Below are 19,415 nucleotides of genomic sequence, written 5' to 3'. Positions count from 1 at the left end.
GAGCGCCAGTCCTATGGAATCAGCTCCCCCCTGAGCTTCGGATGGCCCAAAATCTCCAGTCCTTTCGCCGCGGCCTCAAAACACTCCTTTTCCACCTGGCTGACCTGGACTGACAGGCATTTTAATTATATTTACAATTTTTAATTTATTTTTAATTTTTAATTTTAATTTATTGCACAGATGATTTTAATTTTATTTTTATCTTAATTTCTGTACTTATTATATGTTTTGTTGTTAGCCGCCCTGAGTCCTTCGGGAGATAGGGCGGGATATAAATCCCATTAATAAATAAATAAATAAATAAATTTAGTAGACTAGCAATGGAATGTCTAATCATCCTTAAAGTAACCGAGCTTTATCATCTGACTGCTTTATTTTAGTATTCAACTTCACTGTGGGAACTGAGTATTGGATCAGGTGGATCTTTGATCCAAACAGCAAAGCTCTTATTATTAGGTAGATGTAACACTCGAGTCAAAGCAGAAAAAAATATAGTACTTTGGAGTAAGCCTGTAAGTCCATGTCCCACCTGTCAGTGCCAAGGAAAATACATGTTTTGAATTAAAGAGGCATCAACAGGATGCATTTACAGTGGTTTGTAGTCGGGAAGGACACCACTGGCACTTCCTTATCTTAAAATAAATGTTTTCTTGGTTCTGCACAGCCAACAAACTCTGGATCATCTTCTTTGCTTTGGCTCAGAAGTGCTTATTCCAATTTACTATATTTTAGGTTTTTCTAGGTCAACTACAATCTAACTTCCAGTATAAGAATATGTTGCCTCCAAATATTGAATTTCTTCTTTTTTCCATCAATCCTAACGATGACAGAATTTGAAATTCAACATTTGGTCAATAAATCACTTACCCACCAATCATATGCAACAGCAGACCGTATCTTTTCATCCAATTTTATTAAAACGAGGGTCAACACAATACAGTGGCTAATGTACTTGGACAACCGTGGGGAGACCCTGGTTCAAATCCACTCTGTTATTAATGGTGAACTTGGGCCAATCATTATCTCTGAGCCGCCCCTTGGCAGGGTTTGTATGTGAAGGGAAGAAGGGGATAGATACACTGTCTTCTCTTGTAACTGAATAGAAGTGCATAGCAAATACTGTAAAAAAAAGTACTACTGTATATAAAATTATTTTCCCAAATTTAATACACGTAGTGCAATCTGCATCCCGTTCATAATTTAGTCAACGGAATTTCTCCCGCTACTTTCAACGAACAAGGCAGCAACCAAGAGTCCATCAAACTTTTCAACGAAGGAGGAAAAAGATCTGGAAGGTAGGAAAACATATGCAAGCAGCAGGGAAAACTAGGAAGGTAAAATAATAATAATAATAATAATAATGATGATGATGATGATGATGATAATAATAATAATAATAATAAATAATATCCCTCCAATCTACCCTCTTTTATCCTTTATAGCAGGGGTCTTCAACTTGGCCCTTTTATGACTTGTGGACTTCAACTCCCAGAATTCCTCAGCCAGCAAAGCTGGCTGAGGAATTCTGGGAGTTGAAGTCCACAAGTCATAAAAGGGCCAAGTTTGAAGACCCCTGCTTTATAGCTTCCAGTCCATTATCTTAGGAAAAGCAAAAAAAAAAAAAAAGAGTTTGCAAACCAAATGAAATAAAGCAACGGATCATTTGCACTTTCGAAGGGGCAATACTGGGCAAGGCGCTAAAACCCTAAGCCAGAGGTCTTCAAACTCGGCCCTTTTATGACTCGTGGACTTCAACTCCCAGAATTCCTCAGCCAGCATGACTGGCTGAGGAATTCTGGGAGTTGAAGTCCACGAGTCATAAAAGGGCCGAGTTTGAAGACCCCTGCGCCTAAGCCTCCCACAACCCACATCACACCAGCCACGCACTACACACAACTAACTCGCTGGTGTGCATCTGCTACTCAAAAGGCGAGGAAGCCCGCCGAGCAAAGCAGCCGACTCTCGCTTCCCGCTTTGCTTTTTTTTTTTTTTGCGCTGCTACATCGCCCTAACCAAAGAAGAGACAAAGGAGGAGGAAAGGAAAGATTCGGGGCAGCTTTTGTTACGGTTACCAGGTTTCGAGATGATCCAGGATTATCCCGTCCTCCTCCGGCCGGTCGGGATGAAGAGATATCGCGATAGGTTTACAAGAAAAGGATGGGCGGGGGGGAGGAGGAGGAGGAGGAGGAGGCGGAAGCAATTCCAGCCGCGAGTGACGCAGGCGCTACGCCCGGTCCGAAACCCAAGGGGCGGCGCCTCTAGCGGTAGGTTGGGTCATAGAAGCGCGTCCCCTTGTTGCCTCCTGATTGGTGGGTTAAAAAAAGAGGGCGTGGCCTGAAAGCCAACTAAATAAGAGGGGCGATAGACACAATAACGCTTAGAGGTGCGGTTTAGATTCGGGGGGGGGGGGAAAGGCGGAGGGTTGTGAGACCCGATTTCTTATCTCCAACTACCAGCTTAGTTAGAAGAGAATTAAGAGTTGCTCACCACGAGCAGCAGCAACCGCGGACAGTTTTGAACTGTGTATCCCGAACCCTGGCTTGGAGCTTCCAGGGCTTCCGGATCCCTACGGTAAACATCCATTTTAACTTGTACGGATTGCAGACTACAAAACGCCGGTAAAAGATTTTGCGTTCATCTGAATCGGGCGCTCGATTTGCAATCCCGAGGTTTTGCTGCTTGGTTGCATTGATATTTTTAATCTTTTTAATTTGTTTTAACGTTTGTATTGACTTTCTTTTAAATGCCCTGTAAACCGCCCTGAGTCCTTCGGGAAAGGGCGGTATATAAATCTAAATAAAAATAAATAAATAAATAAATATTCTGTCCGTCCTCCTCCTCCTCCTCCTCCTCCTCCTCCTCCTCCCTTCACGCCCCGATCAGCAGGGCGAAGGGATTCTCCCGGCGGCTGCAATTGCAAAGCGCCGCGTGTAGCCGGCTGCTCTTGCTCCGGTTTGCCCAGCCGGAGTGGGACCGCCTAGGCCAGAGGTAGGCAACCTTGGCTCTTTTATGACTCGTGGACTTCAACTCCCATAATTCCTGACCCAGCATGGCTGGCTGAGGAATTATGGGAGTTGAAGTCCAGAAGTCATGAAAGAGTCAAGGTGGCCTACCCCTAATCCAGGGGTAGGCAACCTCGGCTCTTTTATGACTTGTGGACTTCAACTCCCAGAATTCCTGACCCAGCATGGCTGGCTGAGGAATTCTGGGAGTTGAAGTCCAGAAGTCATGAAAGAGTCAAGGTGGCCTACCCCTAATCCAGGGGTAGGCAACCTCGGCTCTTTTATGACTCATGGACTTCAACTCCCAGAATTCCTGAGTCAGCTGACTCAGGAATTCTGGGAGTTGAAGTCCATGAGTCATAAAAGAGCCGAGGTTGCCTACCCCTGCCCTAACCTATAGGCAGCCGAATCTGCTGGGGCCAGTCTGCTAGCATTAATCCCCCTCAACTCAGAGTTAAGGGGAGGTAAGATCGGGATGGGCTTCCGTTTCTCGCCCCGTGTGGCTGGAGTGGTTTGTTTAAACTGCAGTGCGGTGTGAGTTTAGGGATCCAGATTGGTGGCTTAACTGGGCAAAACGATGCACCATTGGGCAAGCTACTTTAGAACCAAAGTTACTTCCAATGAGCTAACTCGTATCCAAAATCCAGAATCCACGACTCCTGAAGAATTGAAATTTGACAAATTTTATAAAACATTTAATGATGAGCATTGTCATAAAGCGGTTTATGACATACTGCAAAATGCTACAGAATATTTTCTATGCTGATGTTTGACTGCTACACAGTTAAAACATGGGCTAAACAGATTATGACATAATACAAAATGTCACAAAACAATTCCTGTGCTGATGTTTGACTACAGTTCAACATGGGCTATTTTCATCCCAGCTTTTCCAGTGAAGGCAGTACAACAGAAACTGTCATTTTTAAAGGCCTTGAGTAATTTGGTAAGGAAATATCTCTGAAATGCCCAACTGGACTTATTTTCTTGTTGATTCGAGACAATGTTCTGCTGCCTATCCAAGCAGCTTCTTCAGTCTGAGTAGGCAGAGAATCCAGTTGCTGTGACTCAGCCTCCCAACAATTCTATCTGAAAGGCTGAGAATCTTCATTGACCTATTGCCACACACTTTGGGGAAGAAACCCTGAGGTTGGTGCGTGAATGCCCCTAAGAATTTTAGGAATTGCCATGTTATAACAGCTCTCTGCCCACTCAGGTTCCCCTGACCAATTTGTTCAGACTGAAGAAGTTGCTTGGATGGACAATGAAGCATGGTAAACCAACAAGAAAATAAGTCCAGTTGCCACGGCTTAATGCCACATATCTCTGAAATGTCAACTCAATGGGGCACAGGTTTTCTAGTTATTAGTAATTGTTGATTAAGTGTGAATGCTGGGTGAATGTAGCTACAAGGCAGATGTAAGGACTTTTGAGAAAGGCAGGGGTAACAACAGAAGAATTGCCTTGCAATATGCAATCCACTATTTGGTGTCAACACAATGACTGATTCCTAAGTTGCCTTTGGAATCTCAAAAACCAGAATATAAAGGTAATGATGTCTCTCAGTTATGTTTTTCTAATATCTAGTATCCAGCAATGCTATTGATTCCATCTGTGGCTATTCTACTTGGTCGGTATGGTTAAGAGGTATATTGAAACTTCTGATGTTTTGCTAATTAATTGGTATATACTAGGTCTTTGAATTGTGACCCTTATATATGAATTGATCATGTTGTTTTCTGGGAAACCCAGTCCTTTGTTCAATCTCTTTTCTTCCCAAAATATTTTTTCAAAAGTCATCATGTTTTGCCCTTCCTTACTAGGCATAACTTTCAAGAAATAATAAGCTCACTAACTTAATATTGTCACATTGGATTTGCTATTTTTCAATATGTATAAGACTATGACTTCAGATTGCCCTTCTCCTATTTCTAATACAATCATCAAATATTTTGCAGTTCTCAATAATTTAGTAATCACATTTTGGTTGCCGCGGCTTTTTCTTAGTCTTGCATGAAATAAGTATCTACCGAAATGTCCAGTTAAAGAACTATTTGAAAGAACAGGAACATTATGCTATTTGGCATCTAGATCAGCCTTCCCTAGTATCCTGCTGGTGTTAGATTTGGAAATTTAAATCCAACATATTTGGAGATCATCAGGATGGAGAAAACTGCCCTAATGTATATTTTTCTTCCCCGCCCCCCGTGTTCCAAATTTTATGTTGTTCGAGGACATAATTTATGCAGCTTTCAGGGTTTTTTTAAAAAAATCTGATGCAGATAACAAACATCAATAATGTTTTAGTTAACCTAGGAAAATAAAGGATCTGACTATCTCTGTTAAGATTCAGTATGTTTCTGATTATGATAATGAAGTCAAAATGGCATCTTTCTTTGTTTCTGAGGTTGCTAATGCCTGACCAAAGTTGGTACAGTGCAGGATCTAATAGAATAACAGAGTTGGAAGGGACCTTGGAGGTCATCTAGTCCATCCCCCTGCTCAGGCAGGAAACCCTATACCATTTCAGACAAATGGCTGTCCAGTCTCTTCGTAAAAACTTTCAGTACTGTAGCATCCACAACTTCTGGAGGCAAGTCGTTCCATTGATTAATTGTTCTAACTGTCAGGAAGTTTCTCCTTAGTTCTAGGTTGCTTCTCTCCTTGGTTAGTTTCCATCCATTACTTCTTGTCTTGCCTTGCCTTCAGGTACTTAGGAGAATAGCTTAACCCCCTCTTCTTTGTGGCAGCCTCTTAGATATTGGAATACTGCTATCATGTCACCCCTAGTCTAGCAGGACTCTTCTCTCATCTTGCAGAAGTAATTCTCCAGGATTGAGGAAAATGTAAATATGTAACATTAGGTATTGGAAGATTACGGTAGATCCAAACAGCTGGATCCAGAAAGATTTGTAGTTCAGCTTCCTGTTTTCTATAGTGGACATCTTTTAACTATTTTTATTTTATTATTTATTTATTTAATTAATTAAATTTCTATACCGCCCTATTCCCGAAGGACTCAGGGCGGTTTACAGGGCAGCATAAAATATAATATAAAAATAATATAGAATTAAAATACATTAAATTAAGCCCAATTAAAACAACATTTTAAAAAGCTAAAATCCCTTCAGTCCAGGCCTGATAGATCGAAAAACCAGGTTTTCAGGTCCCGGCAAAACGAATGCAGATCGGGGGCGGTCCTAAGTTCCACGGGTAAATCATTCCAGAGGGCAGGCGCACCCACAGAGAATGCTCTTCCCCTAGGAATAACCCGCCGGCATTCCCTAACCGGCGGTATCCTGAGAAGGCCCTCCCTGTGGGAGCGCACAGGATATATTACTGTTAATATGATGAATATGAAACTAAAGAGATGAGGCACATTTTATTTTATTTTTTCTTTCAGCCAAGCACAGTTATTAGAAGATAAAGAATTATGGAAGTACTACGGCCAGTACTGATAAGAATTGATGGGCGTGTTTATAGGAAAAATTTTATTCAAGAGCAAGCTCACCAACAGGAAGAAGAGGAAGATTTTAATACAGGTAAAATCACTGCTGTACAGGATTCGTTTGTTTCGTTTATATCTTGTTTTACCTCCAAATGGAAATTTGAACAGGCTGCCATAATGCAAAAGACAATGTGAAAATTATAAGATAAAATGTCCATAGCTTCTATTTGACTATTTAAGAAAACATTGAGTCATCTTGGTTGCTCTTCTCTGCACTCTTTCCAGAGCTTCAACATCTTTTTTATATTGTGACGAAAACTGGATGCAGTATTTCAAGAGTGGTCTTACCAAAGCCTTATAAAAGCCAAACAAACTATGTTATGCCTCACCACGTGTGTTAGTTTTCTCATCATAATGGAGGAACATAAGCAGTGCCCCGCTGGGTCGAAGTCCTGGCCCACATTAACACTAGAAGAGCAACACACACTCCATAGATCATTAATAAAGGAATAAAATACAGTCCATTCATTTTAAAATTGCCATTGAGCAGTCAACATACAATACAGGTAGATCGTTAAAGGAGTAAGAATCCAAAGAAGTGCATAAAGAGTAATTAATTAATACAGTCATGTTGTATATAAACAGTCATTGTTCCTTGAAATCTGCTCATGTTAAGCATACAGCTGGTCCTTGAATTGCATCAGTTTGTTTAGTGACCAAAGTTATAATGGCACTAAAAAAGGTGACCGTTTTTCACACAACTCTTGTAGCATCCCCATGGCCACATAATCAAAATTCAGATGCTTGGCAACTGGTTTATATTTATGATGTTTGCAGTGTCCTGGAGTCATGTGGATACCTTTTGCAACCTGACAAGCAAAGTCAATGGGGAAAGCAGATTCACTTAACAACTGTGTTATTAAACAACTGCAGTGATTCGTTTAACAACTGTGGCACGAAAGGTGGTAAAATGGGGCAAATCTCAACAAATATCTCACTTAGCAACAGAAATTTTGGGCTCAACTGTCATAAGTCGAGGACTACCTGTGCTCAAAGGGTCTTTCTGAACACCTGTTGAAAGACAAAAGGTTGCAGTGGACAAGACGGTGAAAAGAATATGGATTTTGTTTCTCCTGTGTTTTTTTCCCCAAGGAGGAGAGTGTTTTGAAGGTTTTTTTTTGCCTATGTTATACTGTACCTGGAAGGGTAGCACAAGAAACAATGGTTGGAAACTGATCAAAGAGAGAAGCAACATGGAATTAAGGAGAAACTTCCTGACAGTGAGGACAATCAACCAGTGGAGCAGCTTACCCCCAGAAATCGTGGCCACCCCATCACTGGAGATCTTTAAGAAGAGACTGGACAATCAACCTGTCTGAGATGGTGTAGGTTCTCCTGCTTGAGCAGGGGGCTGGAGTAGAAGACCTCCAAGGTCCCTTCCAGCTCTATTTTGGCAATTATAGTTAGGGGGCATTGCAAGAACAGTTCCAGGATCACCATTTCTGCAGTAGACAATGCAAAAATAGAAAAAGTGGATGTAGTCCTAGAGAAGCTATTGGTGTATAGTAGACTCGGATACATTTCTGGAACTGTTGAAAACTGCTACTACTATCGGGTTATGTTGACTAGCTACAGTAAATATAAGAAATTTTTAATAAAAGAAAGCTGAAATTTATTTTGGGCACGTACATTTTGTGTTTTAAATTGCTTTTAAAGTGGCTGTTGAGCCCCACATATGTTGTTGCAGTCCAGATTACATGTTACTAAAAGAACGGTGAACAGTGCTATACAGAATGCTACAAATGAAGTGAGTCATTTTTAATATCAGCTTTAGCAGACAATATCTTCAGGCTTGGAACAAACAAAGGAAGAGAAATTATGAATAAACAGATACCTATTTAAACAATTGCACAGTTATGGGAAATGCTTAAATATTTCCAGTTTCCATCCAAACAGTAAGCAAGCAAAAATCTTTCTAAAAAAAGAGAAACAGTCTAGAACTGAATTATTGACCATTTTCTATAGCTTTAGGCTACATATTGCTCAAAGCTTAAAATCAATCCCTCTGACATAACTGTTCCTTTGTTTCTTAAGTCCTAAATTTCAAGGAGATTTAAAATCCAAAATAGTTGAAAGAGCAGATGGGACACATATCGATTTAATCTATTCAATTACATATATATTAGTAACGGCTTTTATTGTTTGACAAATGCTGGCAGAAAAGGTACGTAAAGTGATATTCTTCTTTTGGTTATGAATTCTTTCAGACATTGTACGAGTGTTAGATGAAAGTACCTACTTAATACAAGCATAATGACTTGCAAAAATTCTTACATGTTGCTAGAGTAATTGAATTCAAAGAATTAAATTTACGGTAGTCCTTGCACAATAATGAACACAAGCAATAAAACATTTTGTACGGTAATATACTTTTGATATAACAACAGACCTAGAATTTTTAAAATTATCCATAAGAGAACTTGTCTACATAGAATACATCTGAGAACCTACTGGATGAATTCATTTTTGTAATCATAAGTAAAGAGGAATGTGATGTATATATGTAAAATATTAATTTTGCAAGTGCTAATTAAAGATCTGAGGTGGTACTAATGGTGATTATGATGTAGGTAGATTAAGGTAAAGGTTTCCCCGCACATGCGTGCTAGTCGTTTCCGACTCTAGGGGCCGGTGCTCATCTCCGTTTCAAAGTCGAAGAGCCAGCGTTTGTCCGAGGACGTCTCCGTGGTCATGTGGCCGGCATGACTAGACGCCAAAGGCGCACGGAACGCTGTTACCTTCCTACCGTAGTGGTCCCTATTTTTCTACTTGCATTTTTACATGCTTTCGAACTGCTAGGTTGGCAGAAGCTGGGACAAGTAACAGGCGCTCACTCTGTTACGCGGCACTCGGGATTCGACCCGCCAAACTGCCAACCTTCTGATTGACAAGCTCAGCGTCCTAACCCACTGAACCACCGTGTCTTAAAGCCTTCAAGATATCAAGTTGCTGATGGTTTTCCATGTAATGAAAGGACATTTGAAGCTGGAAAGATAGAAGTACAGGTAGTTCTTGACTTACGTCCACAATTCAGCCAACATTTCTGTTGCTAAATGAGACATCTGTTAAATGAATTTTGCCCCATTTTATGACCTTTCTTGTCACCGCTGTAAGTGAATTACTGCAGTTGTTAAGTTAGTAACATGGTTGTTAAGTGAATCTGGTTTCCCCTTTGACTTTGCTTGTCACAAAGTTACAAAGGGTGATCACATGATCCCAGGGCAGTGGAACCATCCTAAATATGAGTCAGTTGCCAAGAGTCTGAATTTTGATCACACGACCATGGGGATGCTACAATGGTCGCAAGTATGAAAAACGGTCATACGTCACTTTTTTTTCAGTGCCATTGTAACTTCAAATGGTCACTGAACTGTTGTAAGTTAAGAACTACCTGCACAAAGGAATTTGGAATATAAGAAGCAGAATATGGGGATAGCTTAACACAGAAAGGGTAAAGTGAATGACTTCAGACAGGAAGGCAGCGCAGAGAGTGGTGAGGATAGCTTGAAAAGATCATTGGCAGTTCCCTCCCTCCCATCCAGGACATGGCACAGAAGCGTTGCTTGAGCAGGGTCCGAAAGATTGTCTAGGACACGACACATCCTCTTCGCAACCGGTTTTCCTTGTTACCTTCTGGGAGGAGGGGTCTCCGTAGTATCTGAAGCAGAACATCCAGATTCAGTCACAGCTTTATTCTATACAGTATTAACCTTGTGAACTCTAAAGCTTCCTCCTTCTTTTATGTATTCAAGATGGACAGTGAATAATATTTATATGTTACTTATATGTAAGGGTGTAGGTCTATACATATGTTGTATATAGTATGTTTGAATGTGTGTTATGTGTACAGTTTGACAGCAAGCAACTAAATTTCATTTTTAATGTGTGCCATCGTGCCCACAGGAAAAAAATGACAATAAAGGTCTCTCCGTCTGTCTGTCTGTCTGTCTGTCTGTCCGTCTATCTATCTATCTGTTGTGATTCAGGGTCAGCCTGTGGGTTCGGCAGTTGGGTCGGATGACTCAGAGGAGGAGGAGGAGGGGGGGTGTTGAAGAGCTTGCTGAGGGGGTTGGACAGCTTGATGAGATCCCTCAGCCAGGCCCCTCTCATCTGGTCACGACGCAGACCCAGCTGTGTGAGCCTGACAGCGTGGATGAAGATGACCCACAGCTGGCCCTGTTCAAGGACGCCCGACGCAGGAGGCAGTCAATCAGGAGTAAACAGAGGAAGGCAATGGGGCTCCTTGGAAGGAGGCAGAGAGAAGCCACGCCCTGAACTGTATTTAAGGGGGAATGCGTGGGAGGGCTGGTTTGCTGAAGGCAACCGCTTGAAAAGCTCCTGTTTCTTGGTTCGTATCTTGTTCTATTTGTTTTTGTAGCAATAAATTTGGCAGGCGTAATTCCAGCCTCTTGCCTTCTTGTGAAAGGGGTTGTCCCTGCCTTTTCTGCAGGGCCGGTAGCAGGCTGGTACAGAACACTATCTATCTATCTATCTATCTATCTATCTATCTATCTATCTATCTATCTATCTATCCATCCATCCATCCATCCATCCATCGACAGCATCACTTTCATAATCAGGAAGGCTATAGCAAAGAGTACTGGAGTGCAGTGTAGTCAGTCAGCAAATAATATCAATTAGACACGACAGGCTATCCTTTCATATGACTCTTATCCAAGATTACGCCCCAACTGCTGATTCAGAAGAAGAGGAAGTTGATACATTTTATGGTTTAATTCAATCTGAAGTTGACAAAACACGCAAAGAAGATGCAAAAATTGGAAATATTAAAGAAAAATGTGGCTGCGTTTAATGCGTCTAGGAAACCAAAATGAAGTAGTGGAACAGCTTAGCAATTTCTGTCAAACCAATTATGTCTTCATTACTAACACAAACCTATGACAATCAAAATGATGCCAGTACACGTGGATATCACCAGATGGAGTATGCTGAAATCAAATTGACTATCCCAGTGTTTCAAGGAGGTGGAAGAGTCCAAATTTAGAAGGAGGTTGCAGTTGGAATGCCATGAGATGCCAGTGAAGAGATAGTAACTGATTCAGAGAAGATCAAACGAAAGTGGAAGGGGTGTAGTGAACTTCTGGGCAATAGAAGTGTCAATATCTAAGATTGTTGTTGTTAGTTGCAAAGTCGTGTCCGACCCATTGCAACCCCATGGACAACGTTCCTCCAGGCCTTCCTGTCCTCTACCATCTTCTGGAGTCCATTTAGGCTCACGCCTACTGCTTCAGTGACTCCATCCAGCCACCTCATTCTAAGATATCTAATATTTAAGATACCTTAAGAAAATATTTGTCAGGCACCAGAGAAATCAGGAGATCCAGGCAGTTCAAATGGATATAAAGATTTCTTGCAAGCTTAAACTCTCTACAAGAATCTGAATATTAACGGTCAAAGAAATTAGGCTGTGAATAGTTCAGGAATTCCAGAATAGGAATTCAAGGTTGGCTGGACTTGGATCTCTTGTGGATGTGAAGGGACTCATGACTGATGATGCATTTGACCCTTCCCTTGGGTTCAGCCTGGTCATCTCCTTCAATATTCCATGCTTACAAGAATTTCTGATACTAGAAAGTGACATTACATCAGCACTGCATTCATTACCAAATCAGAAGACTGCATGAATTGATGGAATATCAAGGACCATGACAGATAACAGAAGAATCAATAAAAGTTCTATCTAAAAAGTATGCCAGCAAATCTGGAAAATGACACAAATGCCAACAGATCATATGAGTTCACTCTACATACCAATACCAAATAAAGGGTATGTAACAGAGAATGCAAATTCTCCTACAGTATACTTACTTTCTCATGCTGGCAGAATATTAAAATAAGGATTATTAACCTTGTCTATAGTTTATTTATTTATTTTATTTCAAGGCTACCACTAACATTCTGTAAATTGTCAGGTGTTTTAGAAATACATTATATATAAGGAGAAGTTATTTCCCCTTAACTTATCCACTGAATTGCCTGGCAGTTTTCATGTATGCACATATGTCGAAGAAGATTTTACTGGTTGGTAGAAAAAAAAATAATTGCTATGTTTTCTCTTTCAACTGAGAATATTGAATATGACAATGAGAATCACTTTGCTTCCAATCTTCAGCTTTCAGAGACCGCATCTGTATCGTCTATTCTTTAATGTTTTTTTTAAATAGACATTTGCATCTGTGGCAGAATCCACTGAGTTATTTTGCAGCTTGTATTCGAGAGCAGATTAAAATAAAACACTGTTTGATTCACTGTGGCAGCTGCTTATTGAAATGCCTGCAAGGCTAAAATGTCAAGTATGATGGTTTTAAAAAGAGGTCGAAATGAGGTTCCCCCCACCCCATCCCTTTAACTGGGTTTTCTTTCTTTAGTTGTTTAAGAAATAAAATGACTAGACCATCTTGGTAACTGACTCATTATTGGCTCATGTTTTATAGGTCTTGGAGATGATTCAGACGAACCCTGTGATGCATTTGTAGTAGAAGAGACAGAAAGAGGATATCAGTGTGCTATGGCCATTCCTAGTCCACTATATAAGTGAGTTTGGGGGGAATTTAATCACAAGAACGGCATGCAAATGGATAACTTCTGCTCTAACCTTGCCAGAAATCTTTCCTCTACCTACACATAGATGCTAAAGGCTAACAATTCAGTCTCATGTAGGGTAATGTTGCAAGCCTGGAATGAGTTGCTAGTATCATTGGACTGCTTCAGAAGTCTTGGTATGTGTTGGAATAGCCCATTTTGAGGTGTGAATGGCCCATTTCAATTCTAAATGTTCCATAAGGGAATGTTTTGAAGTATAGGTAAGGCCCATACTTACCTCTTAAGTGAGCTCCTTTGATAGCATCGCATGTCACACTGAAGCCAAATTCTTGTTTACCCATAAACAACCAGCAGGCTGTTCTGCATTACTTTTTCTGCCTATATGGAGTGGCTAAACCAATCACAAATGCCACTTTCCTGCTTTGTTTTTTGAAATGTGCTAAACGGTAGCTTCCAGCCCTGGTTTGCATGTAATGATAATGTTTGGCCACTTCTGTATGGAGGGAAGGCGTGAGAAAGTGATCCAAGTAGCATGTGCTAACAAGCTTGCTTATTTCTAATCAAGTTACCATACTGCAAATTCTGTTATATTATGGAATGCAGCCATAGCATTCAGCGGGGCTTATGTTTAGGAAGTGGATAATAGGATTGCAGCCTAAAATGCATTTGGCATCATCTTTTTTTCACGTTGATCTTAGGAGAGAATTCAGAAAAAAAGCTTAAGTGCCTGATTTTAACAGATAAGTGTATTGTGTCTTTTTTTAAAAAAAAAATGCTTTAGCTTGTTTGGTTTGGCCTTTGTTCCAAACCACCTGGACAACTTTGGACTGTTTAATTTGATGTAGCTTCCATCTAATTTTGACTGCCGCTTCTCACTGAGTTGAGTTCTTTGTTGACGATTATGAGCATTACGATGAAAGCTTGTTACAATTAACTTACAATCAATCTGTTTTCCTTGCATCATTCACCAAAGTCCACTCGCAGCGGCCACCACTTGGGAATGGGCAGCTTGAGACTGGGGAAGACATGGCCTTGTTCAACAATCAAGAGTTTACATGGGGCATATCCAATGCACATCTTTTAGTGAGACTGAGGACAAGCAAGCGATCCCACTACATGTCAAGCCGCCACTGGTTTTATTAACTCCCTGTTTTTATTAAGACAACATGGCCAAGTCTTACCTAAGCACTTTTTCACATAGGCACACCGTTTTTCTCTCACATATACTCAGTAAAATTGGTACCAAGCAAGTGGTCAATGAACCTGAGAGGAATGGAGGAAATGAGCCACAACCGTCTATTTTTTTCCAACCAGTTTCCTGTTTGGCCGTTCTCCTTTCCACCTCATCTGCCTCACAGTTGTTGTCGCAGGGATAAATGAGTCTCCGTTCATGTGCAGTTTTGCTTCCAGATTGGTTTGGTTTCAAATAGGACCCCACACTGGCCTTTGCAATAACACAGGCCCATCCAAGACCTCATTCCTTAGATTGCTTTTTGTTTGTTTGTTTCTTCCGCTCATTGTTTTTTCTCAGGCTGCTACCGATGTGCCATGGCAGTAAATTCACATTGCTAAATTTATGGAGTCTTATCAATTTTACAACCAGCACATAATTAATTACAGCATTCCCTGGCTTTAATTCTATTTCCTCTAATTGGTAGAAGTGGAAAAAAAACCCTACATGCTTCATCTACCAACTAATAAATGTGGTATAAAATAATTCCTAAAGCTTGAATTTAACACGATGATTGCCTGTCATAAGCCGCATTTTGTGTCCCAAGGATTTGGATGATGTGATTGTGCCTGTTAAGCTCTTTCATTCCATAATAGAGAAGACAGTGGTTTTTCTGACACAGGAAATCATTTGATACTAATTAAACTTTTCATCCTGAGCTCCTTTTTCTCCCTTACCCCACTCGAATGTTTTTGCAGGTATATAATAGGAAAGAAAGGAGAAACTAGGAAAAAACTGGAGACAGAAACACGAACATCCATCAGTATTCCCAAGCCAGGGGTAGAAGGAGAAATTGGTAAGATTTTGAGCTTGCGAGAATGCGTAGACTTTTTGAGTTTTCATGCGCTGGTCACATAAAACTAAGAAATAATATATCCTGGTATTATGTGAAAAAAATATATGTTATATTACCATGTATGAGATGAGCTACAAAAGGAAATTTAAGAAAGAGCATTTCTTTCCCATTCCGTGAGAAACAAAGACTTTCCATAAATGGAGGCAGTCTTTCAATTCACAGAAAAAGGAATCTTAATCAATGACAATGAAACAGCTGTTATCCAATGTGCATCCCCAAATCCTTAATTTAGTTGCATTAATTATTATCTCTTTTCCTCTTTTTCCTTCCTCCCATCTACTATGGTTACCAAAAAGAGAAAATAATCTCCGATTTAAGATAACATTCCACCCCAAAGAGTCCTCACTTAACCAACCAGTTATTTAGCAAGCATTCAAAATTGTAGACAGTTCTGAGGAAAAACAACAACAACTTTACGGCTGATTTACAACCCTCACAGTGCCTAGCTGTCATTTGACCTACGTATTGTTCTGTGGTTTTTCCTTTTTTTCCCCCTCTTGCAAATCGGAGAGATTGGGGAAGAAGTATTTCCAAAGAGTTTGCTCTTACATACATTGAAAGCAATGTGTTCACACTGGCAGCCCAGGCCTGGGAGCTGTGGGCACGCTGTGCTAACTGCTTACAATATTCTCTTGAAATCTCTTCCTCTCCAATCTCTCTGCTGTCAACCTCCAGCTCGAATATCCAAATAAAGTCCAGGATCTATTTCATTTCTGAAGATCTTACTGGTTTGTTGAATACATGACATGATATAGGTGAAGGAAAACTAACTCTAAAATCCCAAGACATCTAACCAAAGCATAAAACAATGACATTCCCAGCCAAACCTCCCAGATGTCCATGTAGTTCATGTAAACACCTTCTCGTTGTTTTGAGAAACTTCTGGTATCTTCTTCACAGTGGTTAGAATGTCCTTGAAAGTTAGCAGCCATCTTGTTAATTGAGTTATGAGTAGAGCAAGTACCTGCTAGCTACCTGCTATTCTTAGATTTCTGGAGGGAAATTGGAAGACATTTGCATATATATCCTGTCCTATTATTTTCCTTGCTTTCAGTGATCACAGGGCAACATCGGAGTGGTGTTATTTCAGCACGGACACGAATTGATGTTCTAGTTGAAAGCTTCCGTAAAAAACAGCCCTTCACACATTTTCTGTCATTTGCACTCAACCAGCCTGCAATTCAAGAGAGGTTTTTAAAATTCAAAGAGGAAGTGCTGGAGAAATGTTCCCATGTAAGTTTTCATTATAATATTTGGAAACAGTGGAGTAAGCAAAAAGTAACTACCGTAAGCTTTTCTTTCAAGATAGTTACAACAGAAAATAGCATTTTAAATCTTGTTTGTTAAATCTTGTTGCTATCTAGCTTATTCAGTATTTTAATTTTCTCTCAATCTTTATATCTATTTTCATTTTGGAATGAGAATATATTATATGGGTGAACTATAATGGAAGTGCTGATAATTATTTGGCTTCCGCGAGAGCCTTTGATGATCACATTTCCTGGTTTGTGTGTTTTAATCCCTCAACAATAACAGCAGAAAATTAAGACACGAATAATGTGAGGAGGAAAGATAGTTTGGTGTAGTGATTAAAGCACTTGGCTAGAGTTTGGGAGACTGTCAGTTCTAGTCTTGCCTTAACAAGCACTAGTAGTAACACTTAGACTTTTATACCACTTCACAATGTTTTACAGCCTCTTTAAGCAGTTTACAGAGTCAGCATATTGCCCTCAACAATCTGGATCCTCATTTTACTGACCATGGAGGGATGGCAGGCTGAGTCAACCTTGAGCCAGTGAGAATTGAACTGCTAGCAGTCAGCAGAATTAGCCTACAATACTGCATTCTAGCCATTGCACCACCACGGCTCTTTTTAAGCACAAAGTCAGCTGGACAATGTAGGACCAGTCCTAGGAAAGAGGCAGTGGCAACTACATCTGAAAACATAGCCAAAAAAATTACAGAGATTTGTCCAGATAGTTATCAGGAGTCAAGATTGACTGGAAGACCCAACGTATACTGTCATGGAAAACTTTCTTATTTCTTTCTTCAGGCTTTTTGTCAAATTACTGTAAGATAAAAAATAATTTAAAAATAGAAAAATATAAATGCAATATAAATGCAATAATATAAATGCAATAAAAACCTTCCGTTAAAAGCCATAAAGCAGTGCAGTGCTTTTAGCGTAATTTGAAAGAAGTGCAAACAAAGCCTTTATAGTCAAGAGAAGACTCCACACAAGAGTCCAGTTCAGTCTCTGATTTAGACGTCGCAATAGAGAATGTCTTCCTTAAGAAAGGATTTTACTTGCTTAAGGTAAAGGTAAAGGTTCCCCCGCACATGCGTGCTAGTTGTTTCCAACTCTAGGGGCCAGTGCTCATCTCCGTTTCAAAGCTGAAGAGCCAGCACTTGTCCGAGGACGTCTCTGTGGTCATGTGGCCGGCATGACTAGATGCCAAAGGCGCACGGAACACTGTTACCTTCCCACCGTGGTGGTCCCTATTTTTCTACTTGCATTTTTTACGTGCTTTCGAACTGCTAGGTTGGCAGAAGCTGGGACGAGTAACAGGCGCTCAGTCTGTTACACGGCACTCGGGATTCGACCCACCAAACTGCCGACCTTTTGATCGACAAGCTCAGCGTCCTAACCCACTGAGCCACCGCGTCCCTATTTTACTTGCTTACTGAGATCAATTCTATTCAAGTTCTTTGGTATGTCCTTGAAGAGGGGTGCGGGAAGAATATATATATATTCGTCATCTTCAGGCTGGTGTCTTCGGTTTCGTGCTTGTGCGAGCGAAGCGTGATCGGAGCTGCCGTCTCTATAAATACTGGGGATGTGTGGGGTGCTGGCTTTGTTGCTGTAAGCGGATTGGTTGGCTGTGATGTTACATTATGATTGGTTGATGGGGTTATTGTTAGGGGATTAGTTGGCTGATTTGTAACATCCTGTGTGGCTGAGGTGCTGGCTGTGTGCTCGTTAGTCCTTTGTGTTGTAATGACCTGGGTAATGGGCTGTGTGATGACATCCTGAGCTCTATTGTAGTGATTTCCTGAGTTCTGTGTTGAAATATCCTGGGTGGTTTGCTGTGTTGTGATATCCCGGGTTTTAGCATTGTAACCTCCTGAATTCTGTGATGTAATGTCCCGAGTAGAAGGCTGTGGTGTAACATCCCGGGCTTTGGTTTGGCTTCGGGTTTGCGGTCTGGCCCTGTGTTCATGGCGTATGTCAGTTTGCTTTGTGTGGGGGTTGGTGGGGGTGCAGCAGCTGGAGATGCCGCCGAGGTTTGGCTTCTGGATGGTGGTTGCATTTCGTCTATGGGGTGGGTTTGGGTTTGAATCTGGTGAGGGTGATTGGTGGTGGTGTCCTGTGTTGTTGTGGGTCTGGTGTCGGTTTTCGTGGCTGGGACTTGTTTGTTGACTAGGTCTAGTTTCCAGATGTCTGGTAGGTGGGAGGTATCATCACGTTTATTCATGTTGTGGGGGTGTTTCTCTATTTCGATGGCTTCCATAATTATTCTCTTGTTGTAGTGTTCAGTTTTGGAGATTAATTTCATTCCTTCAAAGTCAATTTCATGTCCTGTTGCTTTTGCATGGTATTTCATAGACTCCTTGGTTTTCTAGCTGGATCTTGTCTTTGGGGTTTCTTAAGATGTTGCACTGACCAAAAAATAGCCAACATCTTAAGAAACCCCAAAGACAAGATCCAGCTAGAAAACCAAGGAGTCTATGAAATACCATGCAAAAGCTGCCCAGCCACATACATTGGACAAACTAATAGGCGAATAAATGCACGCATCACAGAACACAAGAATGCAATCAAAAAAGAAAAAACTTCCTCCCTTTTCCAGCACCTTAAAGCAACAGGACATGAAATTGACAAAAAAATTTACACAAATATGAGCTGTCACTGTGTGACTACAGCCTGTTGATGGCCTTGGGTTAGGCTGAAACAGGAAATAAGATTTGCCCCGTGGTAAATCTTGATCATAGTCATCATAAAAGTACATTCATCATGAACCATAAGGTACAAACAACGCTTAGTGATAGTAATAGGATAATAAAATAAGCAATCAGGATAGTAAAATAAGCAATCAATGCAATCATACTACTGGTAGGATACTAAATAAAACAATATAAATTGTAAGATACAAGCAACAAAGTTATAGTCATAAGTAGATAGGAGACAGGTAATAGTAAACATGAGAATTTGGATTAATTTCAATTTGACCTGGATTAGGGCCTTTCCAGTGA

The 19,415-nt window shown here is 40.6% G+C and overlaps 2 protein-coding genes across 6 annotated transcripts in view; one reads left to right on the top strand and one right to left on the bottom strand.

The window, feature by feature from the left end:
- ANAPC16 (anaphase promoting complex subunit 16) overlaps positions 1–2,230 on the bottom strand; it is a 32,192-nt gene extending 29,962 nt beyond the window's left edge. For both annotated transcript variants that reach the window (XM_081328999.1, XM_081329000.1), the window contains exon 1: positions 2,073–2,230. The gene's annotated coding sequence lies outside the window, so the exon portion shown is untranslated. The remainder of the gene's footprint in view (positions 1–2,072) is intronic.
- Positions 2,231–2,371: 141 nt separating this feature from the next.
- Positions 2,372–19,415, top strand: part of ASCC1 (activating signal cointegrator 1 complex subunit 1) — a 121,252-nt gene continuing 104,208 nt past the window's right edge. For all 4 annotated transcript variants that reach the window (XM_081328996.1, XM_081328995.1, XM_081328998.1 and 1 more), the window contains exons 1-5: positions 2,372–2,571; positions 6,406–6,544; positions 12,966–13,065; positions 15,004–15,101; positions 16,216–16,394. In XM_081328996.1, coding sequence (XP_081185122.1) covers positions 6,436–6,544; positions 12,966–13,065; positions 15,004–15,101; positions 16,216–16,394 — 486 coding nt within the window. In that variant the 5' untranslated portion in view covers positions 2,372–2,571; positions 6,406–6,435. The remainder of the gene's footprint in view (positions 2,572–6,405; positions 6,545–12,965; positions 13,066–15,003; positions 15,102–16,215; positions 16,395–19,415) is intronic.

This window comes from Vipera berus (genome assembly GCF_964194415.1).
Source record: "Vipera berus genome assembly, chromosome: 5".
Lineage (NCBI taxonomy): Eukaryota > Metazoa > Chordata > Lepidosauria > Squamata > Viperidae > Vipera > Vipera berus.
The sequence above is the reverse complement of the archived record's forward strand: the minus strand, read 5'-3'. Positions and strand labels throughout refer to the sequence as shown.